Here is an 11,768-nt window from a genome sequence, read left to right on the forward strand (position 1 = left end):
TTATTTGTATATATAATTTATACTTCATTTTTTTTTAAATATCGCACCACTTACTTTTTAAAGAAGTTTTGCAAATATTACATCATATTTATTTTAGGAAACAAAATATTTGTATACACACTGCAAATACCCAGTATATCCTTAGTTTTAACACTTGATTCTTTATTTCATGTTTAAATCACATGGATACTTTTGTACTTTTGCCCCTTTCTCTTTCTTCCTTTTTCCCACTACCAAAATCGGTGCACCCAACATGCATGATGCAATAATAAAAAAACGGAGGAATTATTTAAGATACAAGGCTAGAATACTTGGATAGTTCTCCGATTTCTAGACACAAGGTTCGAATCTCACCAAACTCATTCTAAGTGAGAGTATTATTATGATGATAATTATTATTATACCTTTAATCCGTCATATATTATTAAATTGTTTTGAACCATAATATTTAAATAGTTGATTTGAATAAATGAGACACATGGTAGTTGAAGACTTGAGGTCAAGATGCTCAAATTATTAAATCAATATCTTATACCTATGCTACTTTTGTTCTATAATATAATAGTGTACCACTCGCTAAATCTCAGTGATTAACATCTTTTCGTTTTTTGATTTGTGCTAATTCCATATCCTCTTCGGATAATTTTATTAAAGCAATATTCCGTACAAAAAAAAATGAGCACATAGTTTACAATAATTTGCACCTACTATATTTCAAAGTCAAATTAAACGACGGTCGGTGAACGATGTAAAAAAGTCAGGCTAAATATATTCTTTTTACCAATGCTAAACGATCTATGCAACTTATTTTATTGAGCAATGCTATAAAAGTATAGAAAAAATAATTACATAGGCAATAATTGGAGCCATGTATTAATCGTAATTGATAATATGTACAAAAGCTTATATTAATAAATTTAATAATATTGTTCATGGACTAAATTTGGTGGTGAAGCATTATGATGATAAAAAATTTGTTAATTTTTAACACACCGAAATGTATACTCGTAGAGTCGTAGGCGTCTTCCTTGTAAAACAACCCAAGTACTCGGGCTACACGCTAACAAGCGGGTACCTTAAAGCAACTCGCTTTCCCATCACAAGGCGTCTTACTTAAAAAATTCAAGAAGATTTCATCTCAAAATCTTATACATAGCAATAAGAAGAGTTAATTACCCCCTTAATGTTATAAAATGAACACGGCTTTTACTTTTCTTCAATATGAAATACACGTCTTTATACTTCCTTTATTTTTTACATGAGAAGAACACTTTCACTCACATGTAAATTAGTTCATGAAATCAAAATATTCAATAGCAAGTCACCAACCTTAAAACATCTTAAACTATACATTGTATGTAGTCCGAATGATAGATTTATGCCTAAATTTTCTTTAGTTAATAAATTAATACTATCCGGGGCCAAAAGAACCTGTAAGTGGTTACAATCCGATAGGACCCTTCTCCTTACGAACCAAAAAGAAAAGAAAAAAGTAAAATGAGACGAAGATAAACTTATTTTTATTTTTGTAAATAGAATAAAATGCTTTAATCAAGAGCCGCCCATAAAAATGTAACATATCTTGCATTATTTTACTAATGTGAAAATCGATTGCAATGCATGTGGCAACTTGGAATAAAATTTAACGACTTTTTACCATTTGTTTTAGTCTTCCTTCGTACTTGAAACCTTATATAAATACCCTATCCACGAAGCCATATTTGTATATCTTAGCTTATCAATCATATTCTATTTTTCCTCTTACAAAAAAAATTTGAAGTTATTATTAACAAGGTACCATGGCAGCCACAACAAAGAGCGTAGTTGATGTAGATTATCTGAAGCAAATTGAGGGTGCTCGTAAAGATCTTCTTGATCTTCTTCAGAAGAACAAGAATTTTTCTCCCATTGTGCTTCGTTTAGCGTAATCATCAATCTTCTCTTTTCTCCCCTAAATTTCTTATAACATTGCATATATAGATGGATCTAATCTGTCCATTATTGCGTGGATGGATACCTACTAGATTAGTCGGATATAATTAAATCATAAAATGGTACCTCGTATATAACTGTATAAAAGTAGAAAATTGAAATTGTATTACAACTGCATGCATTATCATCAACTTATTTTGAGGTGCAGGTTTTCGACATTTGTTTAACTTAAACTCAAATAAACCAAGTCCCTTTTTTTATTTACTAGTCCCTTTAATTTTTATATTTGGTAGAAAGTTACATGAACAATATAGTTTTGTGTTCATTTTCTCTCATATGTAGTATAAAGTAAACTGTGAAACATTGAGTTTTTCCACGAGAAAAAGAATTGATGTCTTTGTCCCAAATCAAAGTACCAAACAAGCTTGTCCCAAAGTTATCATTGTTTTCCCGTCAAAAAATAAAAGAAGTTATCATTATTCCATATTATTTGTTTGATTTAAAAATATTGAATGCTAATATGTACAAATTTTAATAATAAATAAAACCTTTGCACACCCTCTTATTATTTTATAACTAGCTAGTACTTGTACAACCTTACTTAGTCGTGTAACTGAAAATATAATATATTTCAAAATAATTAATAAGCCCATATATTATAAGGTCCATCCTGAATTGGTTTTGGTGTGTAGATTTCATGATGCAGGAACTTATGACGCTAAAACAAAGACAGGAGGTCCAAATGGTTCGATTAGACGTGAGTTGAGCAACCCTCCTAACAACGGTATCAAAGTTGCTGTTGATTTTTGCGGTGAGTAGTCAAACATACTACGTACATAAAATTAACCATCTAAAATGCTACTTTGCCTTGTTATTTCATTCCCTTCTCCTTCTGTGTGAATGTGTACACGTGTGTGGGTATGGACGCTCTGACCTTGTATTCTTATACTTCCTTCGTTTTTTTTTATTATTGCACCATAAGGGTTTGGTATAAATATTTTGGTAGTGGAAAAAAGTGAGAGAGAGAAAGGTAAAAATACAAAATTGCCCATGTGACATATTGATAAATTAAAAAGTAAGTGTGAAAAAGCAAGGGTATGTTGGGTATTTGTAGTGTAAACACAAATAATTTTTTTCCTAAAGAAGAAATGGTGTAATATTTGTGAAACTTCCTAAAAAGACAAGTGGTGCAATAATAAAAGAACGGAGGAAAACTTATTATTGACTTGTGGTTTTCTTAATATCTTACAGAGCAAGTGAAAGCTAAATACCCCAAGGTTACTTATGCTGACTTTTATCAGGTGAAATTTCTTTGTGATTATTGTATTACTTGTACATACAATAAATTAAATCTTGTTATTATCTCTCTCCGTTCTTGGATGTTTGTCGTTTAAATTAGTAATTACGCGCATTTATATATAAATACTTGAATATAGTACAGTTAATTTAACTTATCATTGGTTACATTGTTGTTGATGTTAGCTTGCTGGTGTGCTTGCGGTTGAAGTAACCGGAGGTCCTAAAATCCCATTTATTCCCGGTCGTCCTGTAAGTGTTACATGAAACTAACATAGACTTTTAAAATGATTTTCTTGTAACTTTTATTTTTATTTATCGATTTTGCTGGCTTTAATTAAAGTAATCTTTTTTTTTTTTTTTTTTTTTTTTTTTTTTGATAGATTTAATTAGTGTAATCTCACCCTACATTTTATTTTTGTGACTGCTTAAATAGGATTCTAGGGATCAACAAGACAGTGGTGCTCTTCCAAATCCCAATGGAGGTACATAACAATAATACTTAAAGCTAGTTTCATCTTTAATTTATACTCCGTACTACTCTAGATGATAAGTAGTATACGTATAACGTGTTATGCACATTTATAAGTCAATGTATCCTACTCGTTTGACTTTATGATTTCAAGGTCATGGATCAAATTAAACCTTACTACGCGTAGATGTTGATTCAATAGATTCATTCACCTTGTTAAATTTATATAGAAATATAAGCTTGTGTATTATATTATGGACTTTTTAATACAGGTATACATTTAATCCCCAAGTGTAAAAATAAGAATGAGTACTAAAATGTATATTTCACATTAAAAAAAAAAAAAAAGAGAGAGAGAGAGAGAGAAAATTGTGTCCTGTCAATTAATAACGCTAAGGAGCTACTCCCACAGTCCCCCTCATTGTCCTAAGTGATTGAACCCTGTATATGACATGCTAAACCTTGAGATCTAAGGGGTTTTTTTTTTTTTTTTTTTCTATGACTGCGCAATTGATAATAATTTGGATAATTTGGTTTTCAGATGCCAAACATCTAAGAGACATATTTTACCGTATGGGATTGAACGATAGAGATATTGTGGTCTTATCGGGTGCTCACACACTGGTACGCCAATAATAACCTCTAGTTTCTTCACTTCACGATCAACAATTAATCTACTAACAAATTTAAAGTTGACGTACATATAATTTTTAAAATGAGATCGATGAAGAGAACATTTAAATTACTAATTCAGACAAGTTTAAACCTTTATTTTGTATGTACTTAACTTACAGGGTCGAGCGAACAATGATAGATCTGGCTTTGACGGTCCTTTCACAGAGGACCCTTTCAAATTCGACAATTCCTATTATGTGTAAGATTATACAAGAATTAGTTCCAATTATATATTTTACTCTTTTGAATGCTTTTATATTTAAGTTTTATTCTTAAGATTTTAACTTAATTTATGGTTGATTAGAAACTTGAGGAAAGAAGACAAACCTGGACTGGTGAAATTTCCCACTGACAAAGTTCTCGTCGAGGACCCTGCTTTTAGCAAATATGTTCAACTGTATGCCAAGGTAACACATTAATTATGTATTGGGTGCACAATACGTGTTACATGTACTAGTTATGTACGTATCATGTATTTTGAGACAGAGGCCGAAGTTAGTATTATCTGTTTAAATCATGTATGTAAGGTTGGGAAGACTAAAGTCCTGTTCTATTGAGCCGAGCTGAATTGAACTGAATTAAGTCTAAAAGAAAAAGACCTAGTTATATAGGTATTACTTGTGAGTTTAATTATGGATCTTAGTAAATTTCCAGTAAAGCTAAGATATAGTTGATCAATATAGTATGATATTTGGTAATTTATCAAATGAACTGATCAAGAGTAAATTTGTTTAACAATGGCAGGATGAACAAGCTTTCTTCGCACACTATGCTGAATCACACAAGAAGATGTCCGAGCTCGGGTTCCACCCACCCAGCACTGGTGTTAAAGCTTAATTGAAGTCATTGCATATTCATGCATGATTACCTAATAATAAGCTAGACTGATATCAGTGATCTGATATGTATTATGGATCGATGTTTCTATATATATGTAGTTCTATGGTTTATTGTATGTATCCTTAATTACTTGTGTTAGTTGATGTTGTATTTGAGATTTCAAGTTTGAATAATTCCTTTAGGTTGCGTTTGGATACTCTTATTTCATTTCAAATAGTGAAATTCAATTCCAGAATTTGAATTGCTAGAATTCAATTCCAAGTCATTTGTTTGGGAAATTATGAATTTGGAATTTGGAATTTCAAATGCTAATAAGATGTTTGGTAATACAATGTATTTCAAATTCAGAATTTCAAACAAAGGCAAATTCTTCTAATAAAATCACCACAAAAATACAACATACTTACATCAAAGTTGTAATTCAAGTTCACTCCCACTTAAACAAATTAAATCTACTAATCATCATCAATTCATCATTACATATAAAATTTAGACTAACTCTGCTAATTCGATACATCTTTTTATCATATTGAACTCATCGAATCCATTGTTTTACGAACCTATTCACAACACTTTGTCTTGTCCTTTGGAATTCAGACTCCTTGGAAATTACACTATTAGCTTACTAGCAGCAACATGTCTAGAACAAAATTGCTCCTTTCTTTGCAGTGAACAATTGATTTCAACAATTAATTCAGGATTTTAGGGTTTAAAGATAATAATCTTACACATAATGAAATAAACATAGCAAATCATCATTAGATAAAAAATTTACAGATCAATCAAAGCATGCATACAACTTCGAAATTCAATTGGAAACAAAATACATTATAGAAAGAAAATTGGGCCAATTTGGAGGAAAGTTAGGCCAATTCAAAGGAAAAAAATAAAATCTGAAGGAAAATCAGAGAATTACCAAGAAGATCCAACACAATTAAACCTAAGATTATAGAAAATAAAACCTTAATTTCTCAGAAATTAACCAATAACACAACAAATTCAAGCTAAACAAATTGAACAACCCTTGTAGAGAGATGTGGTTTCGCACAAATTCTTAGCAAACGAGCAATGAGAGCAAACGAGAAGAGAGAGAAAGCACGAGGAGAGAGAAAGATGCATTGTCGTTATTTTTTTGGATTTCAAATGACAGACTTTTATGCTGGATTTCAAATTATGAAAAATAAACTTAAGTTTAAGTGGGTTGGAATTGGGCCAATTCCAATTCTAAATTTTTTGGATTACCCAAACAAGGTGTTTGATCCAATTCCAACATTTCAATGAAATGCTCCATACCAAACAGGCCATAAGTTATACTAGAATTCTGTACTACTACTACTACTACTATTTTATACTACGCATAAATGGTAGCATGTACTAGGATGTATTACTATTATTGAATGCCCGCTAATCATATCATAACTTCTAATAATGTTACAAAGTGTACGTGTTTGAGATTTCGTTTTTTCTTAATTGCAATCGATTGGTGCAATCCCAACCTATTCGATCATCATTTCATCTGCATATATATGATCACAATAAACATTATCTTGTACTCCCTCCGTCTCTAAATTACATTCCTCTTTCTAACATTTATTCCTCACATAATAGAGAGAAAGAGGAATGTAATTTAGGGACGGAGAGAGTATACAATAAGAACATTGTAGACTTATTCAGGAAAGCTTAGGGTATGCTTGAATTGAGAGCAATGTGTCACTAGGGTAATAAAAGTTAAATTAAACTAAACAAAACGAATGTAAATATAGGGGAGGAGGAGATCGATAGTGATGGAATGATTGCAAGGAGTTTTATGTAATGGTGGTGTGGTGATAGGTGAAGAACACTAGAGAGAAGGTGGGCAACTATATTATCCTCATAATTAATGAGGATAATGATTCCTCCACCTCTCTCTTTTCCTCATGTTACAAGTTACAAATACTTGTACTTATTTCATTTATAAACACCTTATCTCTCATATATACCATCACCTCTAATTACTTATGTTTTTCCTAACTTGACTTTTATCACCCCTTTTTTATATATTACCCCCAAGGCCCCAATCCAAGCATGACCTTAATATAGTATACAACATGGACATAGTTAAATGGAAGAGAATAGAGAAAAATCTACAAAAATAACAATAGCCAGCTTAACATTTTATCAAATCGTTTTTATTATTATTATTATTATTTTTTATTTTTATTTTGTGTTTTTAACAATTCAAATCTTTTAATTGTTAATAAAAGAATACGGCACTTAAATAATAGACACTATGGGTAGATTTATTTGATACGTCATCTTTTGATAGATAAGAAAGTTTGAGTCATAGAGCTGGGCATGGGTCAAACTGGCCCACAGGCTCACAGTAAAAGCCCGACACGGCACAAGCCCGTTAGCGGCACGACACAGCCGCACGAGGAACGAGGGGTGGGCCTTGCCATGAACAAAAAAAACTTTTAGCACGAACCCGGTACAAGCCTGTGGGCGTCACGTTTTGGCCCGCCAACACGACCCATAATAATTAAAAAAAAAAACTATAAATCATAAAAATAAAAAGAATAAAAATGAATATTATAAAAATATAAATAATAAAGTAAAAATTGACAAGAATAATCTCAACTTTGCTTCATTCGCCCAAAATAATCCCAACTTTCTATTATTTTATAATAATCTGAACTTTGATATGAATTTGCTTCTAATGGTCCCAACGGTCACATACATCTGCCATGTGTCTGTACCTAATTGATTAAAAAAGTTAAATTTTTCAAAGAAAAATAAAAAACTATAATAATTAATTAAAAAACCAGGTTCAAAATAATAAAATAAAAAAAAAAAAAAAAAAACCCACCTCCCACTCCACTAACCAAACCACCTTCCCACCGCCCACCATGCTAGCCCTGTTCCCTTACTCCGGCCGATCCCAGACCCCTTACCCACCGTGCCGACGTCCTGCCAAGTCGCCAAGACGCCAACCCCCTTCCCCAAGAATTTTCAGTCCCGATCCGATCGATCCCTACTCGTTCCCTTCCCTCGTCCTGCTGATTCCGCCCCCATCCCCATCCCCATCCCCATCCCCATCCCCATCATGATTTCGACTAGAGTTGTCAATTCGGGTAAACGAATCGGGTAAGAGTGGGTCAGGTCAACTCGCTTCGGGTCAATTCAGATTAATTTCATAAACTATGAGGGTCGGGTTTAGGCTGGGTCATGCTTGAATCGGGTCACGTCGGGTCATACTTCTTATCGGATTTGAGCCGGGTTTAGGTCGGGTTACATTTGGGTCGAGTGAACAATATGTCAGGTTTAATTCGGGTTTTCACGGGTCAAAACGGGTTAGGGTAATTCTCGGGTTCGGTTCAAGTCAATAATTTGCGGGTTAGACTCAGGTCGGGTCATTCTCGGGTTTGAGTCGGGTTCGGTTCAAGTCAATAATTTGCAGGTTATAATCAGTTCGGGTCATTCTCGGGTTCAAGTCGGGTTCGGTTCAAGTCAATAATTTGCGGGTTATAATCAGGTTGGGTCATTCTTAGTGTCAAGTCGGGTTATGTTCAAGTCAATAATATGCGGGTTACAATCAGGTCGGGTCATTTCCAAGTCAGGTGATATTCGGTTCAAGTAAACATAAATATATTATTATCATTTTTATCAAGCTAATAAATTCCTTTGACTATAATATATATGGCAATATACTAGGGAAGTATAATTTATAATTTAGGAAGATAATTATCTCCTTTGACCATACAACAAATATATACTATATTTAAATCCTAAATTTGAGGATGATGCTCCTTTCTTTTGCCGGCCTAGACCGACTTGATCTCTCCAGACAAAATGCTTTGATCAACAATAATAAGGTGGTCTAAATTGCATTTAAGGGGATTTGAAATCGGGTCATGAACAATTTTGGTTGAATTTAGGTCGGGTCAATAACAAGTCGTGTTAATTTTGCGTCGGGTTAGAAACAGGTCGGGTTGAATTTTTGTGTTGGTAAAATTTGGGTCGGGTCAATAACAAGTCGGGTTGAATTTGGGTCAGGTCAATAATAAGTCAGGTTGATTTCGGATCAGGTTTGTAACAGGTTGGGTTAAATTCGGGTTGGGTTAGGAACGGGTCTGGTTGAATTCAAGTCAGGTTAGTAACAAGTCGGGTTAAATTCGGGTTTTGACAGTATAAAATGGGTTTGGGTCAATTTTGGTTCAAGTCAGGTTCGGTGCAAGTTAATTATTGGTCGTTGTAAACCGGTAAATCGGTGCAAGTTGTAAACCGGTAAATTGGCCGTTTAAAAGCAAATTGAATGGTTCCACATTCCTAATTGGAATCCCGGAGAGTATTAGGGACCATGGTAAACATTTCGGCAATTTTTATTTGCGGACGAAAAAAAAGTCAAAAAATTCCAAAATTGAAGGCTAATATCCACGCTTTTTGAGAAATTTTGGAGGTTTTAAGGTCCGGTGTCGAAAAGTCTTGAAATTCTATGGGATAGATCTCGGGGTCATATAATGCCGTTTGGAACCATAAATGATCATTATTTGCTGTCATAAATGTTCGTGGTAGGCTTGAGTTAATAAAATCGGTGCAAGTTGTAAACCGGTAAATTGGCCGTTTAAAGGCAAATTGGATGGTTCCACCCACCCAATTGGACTCTCGGAGGGTATTAGGGACCATCGTAAACATTTCGGAAATTTTTATTTTCGGGCGAAAAAAAGTTAAAAAATTCCAAAATTGAAGATTAATATCCACGTTTTTTGAGAAATTTTTGAAGTTTCGGGGCCAGGTGTCGAAAGGCTTGAGATTTTAGGAGATACATCTCGGGGACATATAATGTCGTTTGGAACCATTTATTATCATTATATGTTGTCATAAATGTTCGTGGTAGGCTTGAATTAATGAAATCGGTGCAAGTTGTAAATCGGTAAATTGACCATTTAAAAAGGCAAATTGGATGGTTTCACCCACCCAATTAGACTCCTAGAGGGTATTAAGGGATATAGTAAACACTTAGGCAATTTTTATTTCTTGATGAAAAAAAGACAAAAATTCCAAAATTGAAGGCTAATATCCACACTTTTTGAGAAATTTTGTAGGTCGGGTAGAGCTGTCAATTCGGGTAAAGGGGTCGAGTTTGGGTCGGTAAGAATGGGTCGGGTCAACTCTGGTCGGGTCAATTTTAATTAATTCCATAACCTATGCGGATTGGGTCATGCTTGAGTTGGGTCACGTTGGGTCCTACTTCTTATCGGGTTTGGGCCAGGTTAATAATAGGTCGGGTTAGATTTGGGTCGGGTGAACAATAGGTCGGGTTTAATTTGGGTTTTCACGGGTTAGGTTTATTCTTGGGTTCGAGTCGGGTTCTGTTCAAGTTAATAATTTGCGGGTTAGAATCAGGTCAAGTCATTCTCGGGTTATAGTCGGGTTCGGTTCAAGTCAATAATGTGCCGTGGGCTGGGTGTGCCATTTGGTGGCCTGACACGACACAAGCCACCTTCACGGCCCGACACAGCACGATGTCCAGCTCTAGTTTGAGACAACATACAATACTTAAGCAAATTTATTTCATAACACATTTTAGGCACCTTAACACTTTAATTTGTTTGGATATCAAAGAAGGAAGGAAAGGAAGGCGAGAAAAAAAAAAGGAGGGAAGGAAGGGAAGGGAAAAGAAAAGGAGGAAGAGGTGAGCTCCATTTTTTTCTCTCCAAATCTCTCTAATATAGAAGGGATTATGCTTATTAAAAAGAGAAGGAAAAATAATCTCTTCCCTCTTTTCCCTTCCTTCCCCCAATCTTTACCTAAATAAGAGAATTTGTCCCCTTTCCTTTCTCTTCTCTTCCTTTTATTTCTTTCTATCCAAACAAAATGGATAAAGCACTGAAATTTTAACATAACTTAATGTTTGGAATTGTACTCAATAATAGTAATTCAAAGGGAATATTTGAATTGAATTTATGAGACACATGGTGCTTGAAGACTTGAGGTCAAGATGCTCAAATTATTAAATCATTATCCTACTTATGCTACTAATGTTCTATTATAGTGTACCACTCGCTAAATCTTACTGATTAACATCTTTTCGTTTTTTTTTAATTTGTGCTAAATCTAGATCCTGTTAGGTTAATTTTATTAAAGCAATATTCTGTACAAAAAATAAACACACAGGTTACAATGATTTGCACCTACTACTATATTTTAAAGTTAAATTAAATGACGGTCGGTGAACGATTTATGAAAATTCAGGCTAAAGGCATGCTTGGATTGGGGGTAAAACATTAAGGGGGTAATAAAAGTCAAACTTGAAAAAACAAAAGTAATTAGAGGTGTTGTTGTAGGAGACATGGTGCTTCCAAATGAATTAAACTAATTGTGCCACGAGAAAAAGAGAGAGATGGATGAATTATTACTTTCATAATGAGGGTAATAGTTACCCACCCTCCCCCTAGTGTAACTATTACCCCCAAAATGAGGGTATTGATTCCTCTTTCTTCACCTCACACCATACCATCACTACATAATTTTGTTACAATCACACCATCACTATCTCCTTCTTCCCTATTTTCAC

General features: G+C 33.7%; 1 protein-coding gene across 1 annotated transcript; it reads left to right on the forward strand.

Moving 5' to 3' along the window:
- Positions 1-1,716: 1,716 nt before the first annotated feature.
- On the forward strand, positions 1,717-5,411 carry LOC145560348 (L-ascorbate peroxidase 3-like). The gene is made up of 9 exons (XM_081621604.1): positions 1,717-1,924; positions 2,625-2,743; positions 3,184-3,233; positions 3,415-3,480; positions 3,665-3,713; positions 4,242-4,324; positions 4,495-4,574; positions 4,680-4,782; positions 5,120-5,411. Exons 1-9 carry the CDS (start codon positions 1,800-1,802, stop codon positions 5,210-5,212), a joined length of 768 nt encoding a protein of 255 aa, XP_081477730.1. The 5' UTR covers positions 1,717-1,799; the 3' UTR covers positions 5,213-5,411.
- Positions 5,412-11,768: the final 6,357 nt, after the last annotated feature.

Source organism: Chenopodium album, chromosome 1 (assembly GCF_948465745.1).
Source record: "Chenopodium album chromosome 1, dcCheAlbu1.1, whole genome shotgun sequence".
Taxonomy (NCBI): Eukaryota; Viridiplantae; Streptophyta; class Magnoliopsida; order Caryophyllales; family Amaranthaceae; genus Chenopodium; species Chenopodium album.

Coding starts and splice junctions, on each gene's coding strand:
- LOC145560348 (XM_081621604.1), top strand. CDS start 1,800: ATGGCAGCCACAACAAAGAGCGTAGTTGATGTAGATTATCTGAAGCAA. Junction 1,925..2,624: donor CCCATTGTGCTTCGTTTAGC/GTAATCATCAAT, acceptor TTTGGTGTGTAG/ATTTCATGATGCAGGAACTT. Junction 3,714..4,241: donor TCTTCCAAATCCCAATGGAG/GTACATAACAAT, acceptor TTTGGTTTTCAG/ATGCCAAACATCTAAGAGAC.